At 46.7% G+C, this 15,972-nt stretch overlaps 1 protein-coding gene across 10 annotated transcripts in view; it reads right to left on the bottom strand.

The window, feature by feature from the left end:
* TRIM9 (tripartite motif containing 9) overlaps positions 1-15,972 on the bottom strand; it is a 103,417-nt gene that overhangs the window by 16,642 nt on the left and 70,803 nt on the right. For 4 of the 10 annotated variants that reach the window (XM_073577660.1, XM_073577661.1, XM_073577662.1 and 1 more), the window contains exons 4-7: positions 14,914-15,024; positions 13,485-13,638; positions 9,005-9,162; positions 8,791-8,929 (exon numbers count right to left, since the gene is read on the bottom strand). In XM_073577660.1, the coding sequence (XP_073433761.1) occupies positions 8,791-8,929; positions 9,005-9,162; positions 13,485-13,638; positions 14,914-15,024 (562 nt within the window). Of the gene's footprint in view, positions 1-4,706; positions 4,818-8,790; positions 8,930-9,004; positions 9,163-13,484; positions 13,639-14,913; positions 15,025-15,972 lie in introns of all 10 variants that reach the window. The other 6 variants (XM_073577655.1, XM_073577657.1, XM_073577658.1 and 3 more) reach the window with 3 other exon arrangements.

Here is a 15,972-nt window from a genome sequence, read left to right as displayed (position 1 = left end):
CATCTGGCGACATATGCGCCTCCATGACTCCTCCTTTCTTGCCCGGTTGGCATAATGGGCATCACGTTGGTCCCAGACTTCTGGCCGCTCCTGCACTAACACAATCAACATCTCCACATTCAGAAAATATGGCGCCATGACGCTGCTGTACTCCGTGGAGGCGTACTTCCTGGATGTCTGGAGCGCTTTTTGAGCTCATTTGCATGTCTAGGCTTCCTGATGATGGATTGGCCCATTTCCTGTCACCTGCCAAAAGACCTGCGTATTTCTCGCAAGTCACACGTGTGGTCCGTGTGTAATCCGTATTTTTTGCGCACCGATAGACTTGCATTGGCGTAATACGGCCGTAGTACGCTGACAATCTCAGCATGCTGCGATTGGCATGGTCCGTAGAATACGGGCGAGAATTATACGGCTGTTGGGAGCTGACCCATAGAGAATCATTTGTCTGTGTGTAATGCGTGCTTTTAACGCCTCACACTCATCCGTATTCCTCTCTAGTGTGACCCCGGCCTTAGTGTAAATCTCCAGACAGGGTTCCTTATAAAAAAAACATGACTGCTTTCTTTCGAAGGGCGCCACGTCTGTCCATGAGTTGTCTGGTATTGCACTTTAGCACCACTAAGAGTGAATGAGGCTGAGCTGCAATACCACACACGCCCTGTGCCCAAGCGTGGTGCTATTTTACAAACAACTACCTACAATAGTTTCCCTTTAACAGCCATAATATTATTCTGAACCAGAGCCACAAACAAGACTTTTCTCATCTGGCAGGTTGGGATTAATATAAGCCCTGCTCTTTCCATCTGCAGCCCAGTGTTACGCTGATTATAGAAATTCCCCAGATAGAATTTACGGACACAAGACTAATGGGACGGTATCACAGGGCGGGGGATCCGCAATCAATGTCATCAGAGATACTCCACAAAGGAGAAGAAGGGGAAATCATAGATCAAAAATGTCCCTGCCGCTATAAAGGCTACGTGCTGCTCATAGCTGATTACACTCATCTAATCGGATGGCGTCAGCGGCATCTATACGGAAAAATCCCCCAAAAGTCCTTGAATTATCCCTATATGACTTCTTGGAGACCTAGCACAGATTTTCCAGGCTCATAAATGGATTATGCAGCTAACTGTGCCTAAGGTGATCAAGGCATGCTGGGAGTTGTAGTTCTGCAGCATCTGTTGCCCCCACTTTTGAGCCAGTGTCGGACCCAATACCAGTTATCCATATCATAGATCCTACAAATGTCATAGCAATGTAATGGAGGCACATTTTTTTGGGGTTTTTTTTGCATTCAGCCGCTTCTGTTTTCCCTGACGCGGAGGTTGAGGTATCTCCTGCGTTGCCATGGAAATCCCTCTAGGCCTCGATTCCCACACACGCAGCCATTAGCCCCTGCAGCTATCTTTCTCTCAGAAAACAACGCCGATAATTACTCCTATCTTTACCGTGGATCTTGAATAACCATGTACGAAACTGAAAATGCCGATTTTCGTACCTACACACGTGGCAGAGCTGCGTTTGCCAATGAGTAGTTTGATGCAGATTTAACGCATGACAAACAATGCTCGGCTTCTCTGACAAACACAGCTCTGCTTTAGTGTCAAGTAAAAAAGAACAAAACATTTTTACCTCACAAAAAGTCAACGGAGTTGGAAAAAAAAAGCAGAACAGAAAAATCTGTAATTGTTGCCCATAGCTCAGTTGTTAGGAAAATGCGTTGCTATGGGCAACAAGGCCAGATTTTCTCTTGACAGACCTCATTTACATACTTTTGTATGTTCGGCCCTCTGTGATGTCAAAAATGTAGATTTTAATGAAAATTTGTGTGAAATGTGCCCCTTTTTAGCATTGTTCATAAACAAAAATGGGACTATAGCCAAGTATGCAGTCATTTTTTCCCCACCCTTAGGGTGTGTGCAGACACTGCGGAATCCGCTGCGGATTAATCCGCACGGATTTTGCAAAAACCGCAGGTCAAAAGACCTGCGGATTATCTGCGGTTTTGCCTGCGGTTTGGTCCTGCGGATTCACCATCTCCACAATGGTGGAGATAGGAACCCGCTGCGGATTCCGCAGAAAGAATTGACATGTCACTTCTTTCTGCGGTTTCAAAACCGCAGCAAATCCGCGCAGATTTTTCCGCAACGTCTACACAGCGTTTTTTTTTTTCCCATTCATTTGAATGGTACTGTACACCGCAGCTAAAACTGCTGCGGGTCCGCAGTGGCCAAAACCGCTGCGGAAACGCAGCGGAATCCGCAGCGTGTGCACATACCCTCATACCCCATTTGGAATGGTTTTTTTTTCTCCTACGTTCTCTTTTGCAATACGTAGTTATGGAAATCGCAGGGGGGAAAAAATGAAAGTGCAAAAGAAAAAAAAAACTAAAGGGGTTAAACTCGACCACTGGGTGTGTGAGGTAAGGAAATTAAGATTGCGGGCATCATTGGGGACCAGGACTGATGGGGACGATCCCTGTACAGCGCCGGGGTGGGCAGGTATATGAATCTGAAGCTTTCAGCATGTGAAGAGTTAACCGGCCCCCCAATCCGAGTCCAGACAAAGCAGCCGTGGCTGACGCCTCTGGCCGTGCACCGCTGACGCACAGATTCATTTAGAGTGCGCTCGTGGTAAAGATCTTTAAATCTTAGGTATCAGCTGGGGATGAAGATGGAAATCATTCTGAATTCCTGCAGAAAACATGCCGCCGGCTCTGCGGCACGAGAATTATGCAATGTTCTAAGGGAAGAATAGGAATGCATTACCACAAAAGAGCTAATCTGTCTTCATGCTCCAGTCCCGGCAGGTAGACAAAATGGTGGGGAGAAGAATGCTGCTGCTGCAAGCTGTCTCCCAGCAAGGCACGAGGGAGAAGATATAAAGAGGCTGCGGGTCAAATGACGCCCTTCATGCTGAGAGTTGGGGTGTACGTGGTAATTAGACATTTTAACTCTTTATTTTTTGTTTTTGCATTCCTGTTTTTCCTCTCTTTCTTTCAAAAGCCGTAACTTTTATTTAACCGGTCAACATCATCATTGTATTTGCGGGACCAGTTAAGGCTATGTTCACACTTTGCGTTTTTACGCTGCTTTTTTTGTGCAAATTTTCAGCTGTTTCACAGTACCAGCAGAGTCTATGAGATTTCAGAAATCTCCTGCGCACGCCTTGGTTTTAATTTTCCTGACCGATTTGGAAAACTGAGGCATGTCACTTTTTTTTCAGCATATCTGCAGCGTTTTTTCACCCATAGGAAACAATAGGTAAGTGTAAAAACACCGGTATCTGTTTTTGCAGCAAAAACCTAAGGAAGTTAAATCAGGCTTTTTTTTGACGGGCAACTAAACTTTAATAACATGCACAAGAGACAACAAAAATGCAGCAGTAAAAAGCAGCAAAAACTCGGCAAAACCTGCTTTTTGTAAGCAGCTTAAAATCTGCATAAAAAAACGCTGTAAAAATGCAACATGTGAACATAGCCTCACAGTTTTGAATGGCACCATATACTTTACCATATAAAGTACTGCAAAACAGGAAAAAAAATTCCAAGTACGGTGAAAAAAAACGCAACTCCACCATTGCTATTTTGGGGTTTTGCTTTTTCAAGTTTTTTGTGCAGTAAAAATAATTTTCCAGGTCACTACGATTACGGCGATACCAAACTTACATCATTTTTTTGCTTTATATTCCTGGTGAAAAACCCCTTTTGAAATTTGTAAAGAAGCAAGAAAAAACTGGGACCTGTAACTGTTTTATTTTTCCGTTGAAGGACCTGCATGAAGACTTTTTTCTTTTGTACAGTGCCTGTAGTTTTATTGGTATAATTTTGTGGTACTTTTTTTTTTGCTTTTTATTACATTTTTGCAAGTAGAAGTGGCGACCGAAAAATGGCAATTTTGAAATGTAATGTTTTGTTTTAATTCTTTACAGCATTTACTGTAGTGTTAATACGTTACATCATTTTATATTTTGATAGTTACTGACGTGGCAAAACCGAATATGTTTTAATTTTTTGATTTCTATATTTTTAAATAAGGGAGGGGGGAGAATGCTTTGAATCTTTTTTTTTAATTTTTAAAAACCTTATTTCCTTTTTAGTCCCCTTGAACCTGCGATCGATTGATTGCTTGCGCCATATAGGGTAATACCAAGATATTGCAGTATATAGTAAAAATAATAGTCCTCTACAAACCTCAGCTTGGTGGCAATGGGGGGCCTTCATGACAACTCAACAACACCCCAATAGTGCAGATGAAGGGGAGCTGCATGGGCTTCCCAAAGGGTACGCCAGCGTATCGTGACCCTTAAATGCCAGTGACTGATAGCGGCATAGAGGTGGATGCCCGTAGAACGCCCACCCGACATGTGCTATACATGTATGGCGGATGTCTTGAAGGAGATATTGTATGTCAAGTGTTAACTGACTGGTTGAGACTGAATGCAATGACGTGTCTGAGGTTCAAAACAGATGACATGGCTGCCTCTGCAAGAAACTACAGGCGCAATAATGAGACAACACATTAGGTCTCACTTATGAGAGCTGCCTCATAGGCCTCGTTACCAATAGCAACCCATAAGAGCTCAGCTTTCATTTAAAAAAATAAAAGACACCCACGGGTTGCTAGACAGTTCCTGACACATTTTTGAACAACGGTGATTACTTTTACGCCCAGTCATGCGGGAAGTGAAAGCCATTTTACCTGGAGACACACAAGTTTCCTGTTCCGAGTTTTGGAGGAACTCGAGAGGAGAGGGCATGGTGTTGATTTGCAAACGAGCTGCAAGAGAGGCTGACATTCGAGGATAGGGACCTGGCATAAGCAAAGACATGCATAGAAATGTCAGCGTGCATCAGGTGTATATACATATCATTCACAGCTGAGGAAGGAGACCAGGAGGCAGCCATTTTGTTCAGCTATTTATTAGGGATCCGGCCATTCCATATGCAGAACGCCACGGAAAGGCAATAATATAATCACATCCATTTTTAATAAAATACTCAAAATTCATAAATATGGACATATATAAACATTATTTCATAGAAGTTTTTATCGCATTAGTTTTCTTACTAACTCCTTTCAGAATCACACAAAATGGCAGTCTCCATCGGTCAAGGAAAATGCATTGTTATCCCTCATGCCTGGGAGATGAAAGCCACCCCCGATGATCAATCTCCTAAATCTAAATCTCGACCTAAATCTCGACGTCCAAATATATAGAAAACATAAATAAAACCGAAAAAGTGCAAACATAGCGCAAACACTTGTGCACGCCTAGTGAGCAACAAATCAAAGATCGGAAAGAAATGAAGGGGACAAATTGTATGACAAGTATGGTGAGCATCGCAAGCAACGAACGATGATGACTGCACAAAGATATACAACAAACACCGGTCGTGATGACATCACTGATAACGCATGATCCCGACAATCAGCGTGAAAACAAAAAAATGCAAATCTGTAAAATGCCAACAGTGCACATAAAAGGATGTAAAATGCAAAACAAAAAACAGAACATAGTAAACATTTTATTTAGTAAATCTCATTGAGGTTTATCATCCCAGCTCACAGTGAACTGCCCGTAGGAACCACAGCTTCAGAAACTAGCGGTAACCTCTATGACGTCCCTGCTCGTCATAGAAGCTGCAGCTCATTGTGTCCTGATTTTCAGCCTGGATGGTTGCATCATGGCACCGTTCCTTTTGAAAGTCAAATGTCACAGAGATGTACGGTGTGGGACAGTATGGATTCTATTCACTTCGGACAGGTGAGAAATATAGTTGTTTATAATTTTTTTTACAGGGGACATGAGCTTCGATGGAATAGGCGTTAAGGTGAGTATAACTTCGTAATTTCTGAGAAGGCTGAGGACTGATGTTGGTAGCCTGGAGGGGGGGGGCAATAACCCTGGCTCCTTCACAGGCTACTAATATAAGCCCACAGCTGTATGTTTAGCCTTTGCTGGTTTGAGTTTATAGGGGTACCCCAAGTCATTTTTCTTCTGGCGTCCTCCATAAATTCACCACTAAAATTTAAGCAAACAGCTGTGAACTGTTATTAATAGCCTGGTAACCTTCTAGGGTATTGTCCCATGTCCCAGATTATTAACATCAGACCCCAGTAGTGGGCTTTCCCTCTGCTGGTTATGAAAATTACGCTGGAACCCACACCATTTTTTCAATTGAATTCTTAAATTTACATAGGAGGAACACAGCATGTGCTGAAGATACCTCCCATCATTGTCGCCTGGTCACGCTAATTGCAGAGAGATCAAGCGACAATGATGAGAGCTGCCTTCAGCAGCTGGAGCCTGGGAACAGTGCGAACTGTACAGCTTCTTCCCAGGTGCCAGTACGTGTCACATAGACGGCACACGGATGCCCCATATGTGCATATGGATGGTACATGGATGCCCCATACAGTATGTGCATACGGATGGTACACGGATCTCTCCATCTCACCAGTACTGTTTTTTCCTCTACAGGAATCAGAGGACATGTGAAGGAGGCCTTACAAAGCTCCATTGACAGGAAATGTAAACAAAAGTTACAGGTGTTGGAAAATGGCGACACAATTTTTTTTTTTTTAATACAAAATTCAGTTTTTTTTATATCACTAAAATGGTAAAAAAAAAACCCTACTACACAAGTTTGGTATCGCCATAGTCGAACCACCCTGGAGAATCATGTTATCAGGTGATACCGTATAATCAACACTATAAAAACAAAACCGAAAAATGATGGCGAACACTAAACATGGATTCTCTTGATCAAATGGTTCAACATAGATTTTAGCCTATCTGATATTACACAAGTGTGTACGGGCAGTTTCACACGTCAGTGTCTCCGGTACGTGTAGTGACAGATTTCTCATGTACCGGAGACCCTGACACACGTAGACACATTCGAATGAATGTGTCTATGCAGATGTCAGCGTGTTTTCACGCTTTCACATGTCCGTTTTTGTGCAACAGCACGGATCACACGGACCCATACAAGTCAATGGGTCCGTGTAAACACGTACCGCACACGAATTTTGTCCGTTTGCGATCCGTGTGCGTTTTTAAAAGTCAAAGGGTTATCATTGAAAATAATTTTTCAAAAACATGGACACGGACACACGGACAGCATACGGACAGCACGTGGATGGTACACATGGACATACGGATAGCACACGGATGTCACACGGATGGCATACATATGCACACGGACAAGGATAGCTCCGGTACCGGTTTTTCCGGTACCGGAATTATCTGGACGTGTGAAACTGCCCTGCAGCATATGTCAGCGCTATACAACTACGCAGAGGCTGGAAGTCTCTGAGCTATTTATAATACTGGTGTCTACTCGTGTGGCAGAGGCGGCCACGGGACCCTTCAGGCACCAAGACCTTTGTGTCTCTACTATCTCTGTGCCCCCAGTATGTTGGATTTTCCCTGTTGTTTGCTTTAGACAAACAGAATAAGAAACGGGAAATGAGACAACAAGGACAAGACTACACATGAAGCACAATATTAAAGGGATTGTCCAGGATTAGAAAAACACTGCAGTCTCACTCTGGAAACAGCGCCATCTCTAGCCACAGGTTGTGTGTGGTATTGCTGCTCAGTCCAACTGAAGTGAAATAGGTCTGAGCTAGAACAACTCCTTAGAAGGGAAACTATTAGAAAATTACGTGTTTAAATCAGGTTTGTGGATTCAATCTGTTTTAATCTTTGCCCTTTTTACATATCACACAATCTGTATTTAAAATAAAAATTAGAAATGTGGAAATGTTCACATCAGCCACTGGGGCATTTTTTAGACTCCTGTAGTTTCAGAAAATTTACACAATCATTAGCAACAATGAAGAGACAGCAAAGGTCATTGTGAAGAGAGGAGCTGCTGTGTGTAGTGGTGTTATCTGTCATGGTACTTCTCCTGCCTCTGCTGATAAGGAAACTGCTGAAAACTCTTCCTGAAAGAACAGGAAGTGTGAATGTAAAAAAGCCCTGGTGGCCAGTGTGAAAATGACAAAATTACTAATATTTTTTTAATAAATCATGATATGAAAAAAACACTGCCAAAGATAACCCCCCAAAAAACTGTAACACAAAAACCTAAACAATAGGTCATTTTCTGATAATAGCGTCCCTTTAAGCTGCTCACTGCCAATGAAAGATATTGATACAACATTATTAGTAGGAAATTATATGAAATGAATGTAGCAAACCCTCATCTGTGAAGAGTTTTAGATCAGGCGGACCACCTCCTACTTGCTCCATATAGGATTAGTAGGACCGCTGTGGGCACCATGACACAATGATGACGTCGCACTGGGACAACTAATCAGAAGAGGAGCTGGGGATGCCGCCAGTTCCTGTCCGGTGGCCTCTGACTACTGTTGTGGCCACTGGACTAAAGCCCTGTGAATGTATTCACTGTCCTCTAACATGTAGATAAATGATAAGATTCAGATTACCTGAAGCAATCACTAGAGGGAGCTCACTGCACACCACAAAGATGTCTACAGTTCTCATCTCAATGAAGATCTGTACACCCCTAGTGGTAGCTTCAGGCCATGACCCTTTTACAAATTACACCAAAATTAGTCCGTTTTGGGCATAGCTGGGGGTCTCAGTAGCTAGACCCTTAAGGATCACCGCTTTATGACTTTCTATTCTGGAGAATATTTCTTTATAAAAAACTTTTATCTTCATATGCCATGGGCAGTAGTTAGGCCCCCGGGGGGCAGAGCATGAGCGGTACACATTGCAGGCAGGGTAATATTTTGGATGAGCACATACCTTCGGAGGTCTGGAGGACCAGGGTCTTGCTGTACTGGCTGACCCCAGCTTTATTAAAAGCCTTCACCCGGGCATTGTATGTACTGTTGAAGTGTAGACCATCCACTGTGCACATAGTCTCCTTCCCGACAAACACTTCCTGCAACAGTAACAGCATGATTAATGTGCTGTCTCTATAGGATACAGGGCACAGATCAGTAGGGTGGGCTCTTACCCTGAACTGCCCGCCATTCCCATCATCCAGCTCTAGGATATACCCCTCCACCTGCACCATGGACATGGGCGGCTGCTTCCAGGACAGGGTGGCGCTGTTGTTGTTCGTGCAGCACTCTTCCATCTGAAGAAAGGGGGGCGCTGGTACTAAAGAGGGAACTGAGGGTTTAGGAAACGTAAGAGGGATGAAGAATTACGGCAAAATGTCTTGTATGAGACTATAAACCCCTGGTGGAGGCGGCTGCTGTAATCATTAACTTAGGCTGGTTTCACACGTGCGTTTTCTTGCGCTGTTTTTGCCCAAAAAAACGCATGTGTTTTTTACCTATACTTTACATGGGTGCGCATACACATGCGCTTGTACGTGTTTGTATGAGCATGCGTTTTTTTGTAGTGTGCGCCCGGGCGCAAAAAATGCATCATGTTGCATTTTTTGTGCCCCCGACTTGTCTCAAAAAAACGCATGCGCACGCAATGCGCACAAAATTCACCCAAAAACCGATTATAGTCTATGGGTGCGCTGACGTGCGCATGCGTTTTTTTTTAATCCATGCGCAAAAACACAAAAAAACGCACACAAACGCATGATGCGTAGTGCAAAAAAACGCAAGTGTGAACATAGCCTTAGGGGGGAACTACTGTGAGAAAATGAAAAGTGGGGAGGACTGGGGCGACCACTTAACAGAGGAGGCTGCAGCGACCACTGCACGGAGAAGGCTGCGGCGAACACTTCACTGAGGAGGCTGCGGTGACTACTGTACGGAGGAGGCTGTGGCGATCACTTCACTGAGGCTGCGGTGACTACTGTATGGAGGAGGCTGCAGTGACTACTGTACAGAGGAAGCTGCGGTGACTACTGTATGGAGGAGGCTGCAGTGACTACTGTACAGAGGAAGCTGCGGTGACTACTGTACGGAGGAGGCTGCAGTGACTACTGTATGGAGGAGGCTGCAGTGACTACTGTACAGAGGAAGCTGCGGTGACTACTGTACGGAGGAGGCTGCAGTGACTACTGTACGGAGGAGGCTGCAGCGACCACTGCACGGGGAAGGCTGCGGCGAACACTTCACTGAGGAGGCTGCGGTGACTACTGTACGGAGGAGGCTGTGGCGATCTCTTCACTGAGGCTGCGGTGACTACTGTATGGAGGAGCCTGCGGTGACTACTGTACAGAGTAAGCTGCGGTGACTACTGTACGGAGGAGGCTGTGGCGATCTCTTCACTGAGGCTGCGGTGACTACTGTATGGAGGAGCCTGCGGTGACTACTGTACAGAGTAAGCTGCGGTGACTACTGTACGGAGGAGGCTGCAGTGACTACTGTACGGAGGAGGCTGCAGTGACTACTGTACAGAGGAAGCTGCGGTGACTACTGTACGGAGGAGGCTGCAGTGACTACTGTACGGAGGAGGCTGCAGTGACTACTGTACGGAGGAGGCTGCAGCGACCACTGCACGGGGAAGGCTGCGGCGAACACTTCACTGAGGAGGCTGCGGTGACTACTGTACGGAGGAGGCTGTGGCGATCTCTTCACTGAGGCTGCGGTGACTACTGTATGGAGGAGCCTGCGGTGACTACTGTACAGAGTAAGCTGCGGTGACTACTGTACGGAGGAGGCTGCAGTGACTACTGTACGGAGGAGGCTGCAGTGACTACTGTACAGAGGAAGCTGCGGTGACTACTGTACGGAGGAGGCTGCAGTGACTACTGTACGGAGGAGGCTGCAGTGACTACTGTACGGAGGAGGCTGCAGCGACCACTGCACGGGGAAGGCTGCGGCGAACACTTCACTGAGGAGGCTGCGGTGACTACTGTACGGAGGAGGCTGTGGCGATCACTTCACTGAGGCTGCGGTGACTACTGTATGGAGGAGGCTGCAGTGACTACTGTACAGAGGAAGCTGCGGTGACTACTGTACGGAGGAGGCTGCAGTGACTACTGTACGGAGGAGGCTGCAGTGACTACTGTACGGAGGAGGCTGCGGCGATCACTTCACTGAGGAGGCTTTGGTGACTACTGTACGGAGGAGGCTTCGGTGACTACTGTACGGAGGAGGCTTCGGTGACTACTGTACGGAGGAGGCTTCGGTGACTACTGTACAGAGGAGGCTACAGTGACTACTGTACAGAGGAGGCTACAGTGACTACTGTACAGAGGAGGCTACAGTGACTACTGTACGGAGGAGGCTGCGGTGACTACTGTACGGAGGAGGCTGTGGCGATCTCTTCACTGAGGCTGCGGTGACTACTGTATGGAGGAGGCTGCGGTGACTACTGTACAGAGTAAGCTGCGGTGACTACTGTACGGAGGAGGCTGCAGTGACTACTGTACGGAGGAGGCTGCAGTGACTACTGTACGGAGGAGGCTGCAGTGACTACTGTACGGAGGATGCTGCGGTGACTACTGTACTTAGGAGGCTGCGGTGACTACTGTACGGAGGAGGCTGCGATCACTTCACTGAGGAGGCTTCGGTGACTACTGTACGAAGGAGGCTTCGGTGACTACTGTACGGAGGATGCTGCGGTGACTACTGCACGGAGGAGGCTGCAGTGACTACTGTACGGAGGAGGCTGCAGTGACTACTGTACGGAGGAGGCTGCAGTGACTACAGTACGGAGGAGGCTGCGGCGACTACTGTACGGAGGAGGTTGCGGCGACCACTGCACGGAGGAGGCTGCGGCGATCACTGCACAGAGGAGGCTGCGGCAATCACTGCACGGAGGAGACTGCGGCGACTACTGTACGGAGGAGGCTGCGGTGGCCACTGCACAGAGGAGGCTGCGGCGATCACCAGGGATGTTGGGGAGTTTGGTGTTACTACTGATGATGGAGGTAGTAGTGTATCTCCTGGGTAAGTGGGGGCCTGACGATAAATATAAAGCTGAGAGGGGAATACCATTTTGACTAGTAGGGCAGGGTTATTTCTGTGACTACAATTAGAGGGAGCTCTATTGTGACTACAGGATTTGTATTCCCCCCACTTTCTCTGAATTGTGCCTCCACTGCTGGTCCTGGCTGATGGGTGCAGCACCACACTACTCCTGCAGAAGACGACATGGCTCTGTGCTGACTGACGCGTGACAACGCACAACAATCCACAGCCTTGGCTGAACACCTCACACATTATCGGACAGCCTTGGCACAGCGACAGGAGAAATATTTGCTAAGCCATCGTCAGATCCAAACCTGCTTACCCAAGGTGGCATGGTAGATATGTCATCTCACTGGTCACATGTCTGCCCCTACTGGTCGGCACAGTGCACACACCTCATGAAGAGGAGAATACTTTCTAGGAGATTGGACACTCGGGGGGGGATACAAAATCCCATCCCCAGAACAGGCAGCTGCCCTCTCTATCTGTAGTCTGCCTTGGGACAGCTGTTTTACTTTTGGGTGGAGAATTCCTTTAAGTTAAGGCTATGTGCACACGTAGCGTTTTAAAACGCTTACTAAAAACCGGACTCCTTCCCAGAAATCGCGCAGTTTTTCCGCGCGATTTCACCGCGATTTTACCGCGATTATGATCGCGATTTTGCCGCGATTTTCGCGTGCGATTTTCAAGTACTTTCCAAGCGATTTGAAGCATCGCTTGGAAAGTGATTGACAGGTTGGTCACACTCGTCAAACATAGTGTTTGACAAGTGTGAGCAGGTTTTTACTATTGAGGCCGCCTATGCGGCCTCAATAGTAAAAGATAGGATGTTAAAATGCTAAAAAAAAAAAAAAAAAATCGGTGTATATTTACCTTCCGGCGTCCCGCGCTGCATTCCTGGGCCTCAGCGTTCCCAGTAATGCCTTGCGAGACCTGTGATGAGGTAGTCTCGCGTTGCTATAGCGATCTCGCGAGACCACGTCATCACAGGTCCTTGCCGCAAGGCATTACTGGGAACGCTGAGGCCGGGAATGCATCGCGGGACGCCGGAAGGTAAATATACCCCGATTTTTTGTTTTTTATTCTTTTTTTTTACAGGGGTATGGTACCCAGGGCCTGGAGGACAGTCTCATCTCCTCCACACCGTGGGTACCAACCGCACATGAGACGCTTAACTTCCCGCATGGTGGGCATAGCCACATGCGGGAAGTAAGCGGTTCTCATGCATTCCTATGGGTGCGGAATCGCGGCAATTCTTTGCGATTCCGCACAAAGAATGAGCATGCTGCGATTTTTTCCGCGATGCGATTCCGCCACGGAAAAAAGCGCAGCATTAGCACAGCATGTGCGGAATGCCATAGGAATGCATGGGGGGCGTTCTGTACACGATTTTTAAGCGTTTTCGCGCCGAAAATCGCGGAAAAAACGCTTAAAAATCGCTACGTGGGCACACAGCCTAAAGGAGAATTCCACAATATTCTATAAATAAAATCAAGTATTTTTAGCACCTTTGTAAATACTTTGCTTTTGGCATCTTGTATCACTTGAGTTAGAAAAATTGTTATTTTCCCGCCACATATTTATTGCAGATCTAAATCCGTATATAATTACCTTTCATCTGCACAAAGTCCAGCTGATGAATGGACTGCAGGAGGGGGGCGCTGTCAAGGTTTAGATCAAAGTCTGTGGTCATCCTGGGGGTGAGGGTCCCTTTACCCCACTGGTCCTCAGTCAGGTGGACTCTTCGGATGAGAGCGTCAGATATCTGGTGGAAAATAGGGAGAATTTGCAAACATTGGCAGAAGAGGAGACGCTAATGACTGTGACATCAGGAGATGAGGGGACATTACTGAGTGTAGCACAGGAAAATGAGGGGGTGCTTATGACTGACACAGGGAGATGAGGGGACAGGGGACAGTAATGACTGGGACACAGGGAGATGAGTGGACAGTAATGACTGGGACACAGGGAGATGAGGGGACAGTAACAACTGGGACACCAAGAGATGAGGGGACAGTAATGACTGGGACACAGGCAGATGTGGGGACAGTAATGACTGGGACACAAAGAGATGTGGGGACAGCAATGGCTGGGACACAGGGAGTGTCAGGATTTGAACCCAGCAGTTCCTGTGCACCAGTTGACAGCTCTTCCTTCTGAGCTATTCAGCTCGCTGGACAGTTCCGTGCTTATCCAAATACTTGTACCCATGTTGTTACTGATGTTTCCTCCCTGAGTTTCTTGTGGGTTACCACCCTGAGTTCCTGATTGGCTCATTCTGATTGAGCTACCTGCTTATAGTCAAGCTTCCTTCCACCTGCTATTCCTTCAAACGACACTGCTGTTCCTGGTAAAAGACCCCTGGCTTCCTTGACTACGATTCCTACCTATTCCTTCAAACTATATTCCTGTTCCTGTGTATCGACTCCTTGGCTATTCCAGACTACGCTATCTGCCCGGTGCTGCCCCTAGTGATTGCAATATCACTACTCAAACCAGGTCAGACCATAACAGGGAGATGAGGGGACAGTAATGGCTGGGACACAGGGAGATGAGGGGACAGTAATCACTGGGACACCGAGAGCTGAGGGGACAGTAATGACTGGGACACCGAGAGCTGAGGGGACAGTAATGACTGGGACACCGAGAGATGAGGGGACAGTAATGATTGGGACACCGAGAGATGAATGGACAATAATGACTGGGACACAGGGAGATGAGGGGACAGTAATGACTGGGACACCGAGAGACGAGGGGACAATAATGACTGGGACACCAAGAGATGAGGGGACAGTAACGACTGACACAGGGAGATGAGGGGACAGTAATGACTGGGACACACAGTCCGCCATGATAACTCCACGGTAGCCATGTGGACCCCAGTGCTGGACCTCCATGTGCAATGGAGAGGCTTCCAGGACTGTGTGTGGCCTGGAGTTCGGCCAGTTCCCCCCCGAGATGGTCCCCCATACCTCACCGTTATATGCAGCTCCCTAATATCTGTCCACAGAGACCCAAATATATGGCACCGACCGCTCACCTGCAAAAATCCACTGGGATCGTTCTCCTTTATAACCTCCAGGCAATACTCCATCAGTCCGGTGGTCTGCCGCAGCTTCACTGTGCAGTGAGAGATCTGATCTCGCACAACCTGAGAGAGAAGAGACAGAAGAATATTCCATAAATCTCCCACAAGTAAAGTCTGATGAAATGCCATAATGACCTAACAGCATCCTATGTAACCTACACAGTGTCCTATGTAACCGATAGGGTGCTCTCTTCTGACTGCCAGAGACCATGTGGCCACGTCTGTGCATCTATATCATGTTACAAAGTGTTTTCTCTATTTACCCCAGAATTCTGCGGATTTCCTTTTACTAGACCAGATCACAACCTGATCCTGAAATCTGTGACCTTCTGCTAAAATATACTAGGAAGGACTGTGATCAGACTACAAAGGGTTTGTTTGTAGTCTGTTACCATGGACACACATCAGTCAGTCCAGGAGCTGACTACACAAAACGATAGATTTTTTTATTGGAACCACTGGCAAAGTTGCTTCATTTTGCAGTAAAGATGTAACATCATTGTGGACACAGAACGTGTCGTGGCTACCTCGGAGACACCAGGATCAGGGACACCTTACACGTCTATAAACTCATTCTCCAGGAAACGCAGTACTGTAGAATAAGATTAATTATACGGCGGCGTCTCAGCCACAGAGCGGCTCGGGAGTACCACGAGGGGGGCTATGTAGAGGAGATTTCTGCTCGCTACAGAAAATGGACTACACACCGGGGACCAGGAACACAGGAAAACATGAAAGACCCAGAAGAAAGAGAAGCTGGATGTCTGATTCCCCCGGAGAGCACCGCGCTCAGCCAGATTGGAAATCGTCGCCGGCTTTTAACGGTATGGAGCAAATACTATTTATTTTCACAGGAAAGAAAAATTCTGTTCATATAGATTGCGAAAAAACACTTGTTTACCAGGGAGGATGCAACAGAGAAAGAACAAAACGGTGAAAAAATGGAAGAAAAAAAAAACAGGTTTAGTTCAGGATGCAACAAACTGACCAATGGAGACATAGATAATACAT

The sequence above is a fragment of the Dendrobates tinctorius genome, unplaced genomic scaffold (assembly GCF_039654945.1).
Source record: "Dendrobates tinctorius isolate UK_male_01 unplaced genomic scaffold, ASM3965494v1 ptg000057l, whole genome shotgun sequence".
NCBI lineage: Eukaryota > Metazoa > Chordata > Amphibia > Anura > Dendrobatidae > Dendrobates > Dendrobates tinctorius.
The sequence above is the reverse complement of the archived record's forward strand: the minus strand, read 5'-3'. Positions and strand labels throughout refer to the sequence as shown.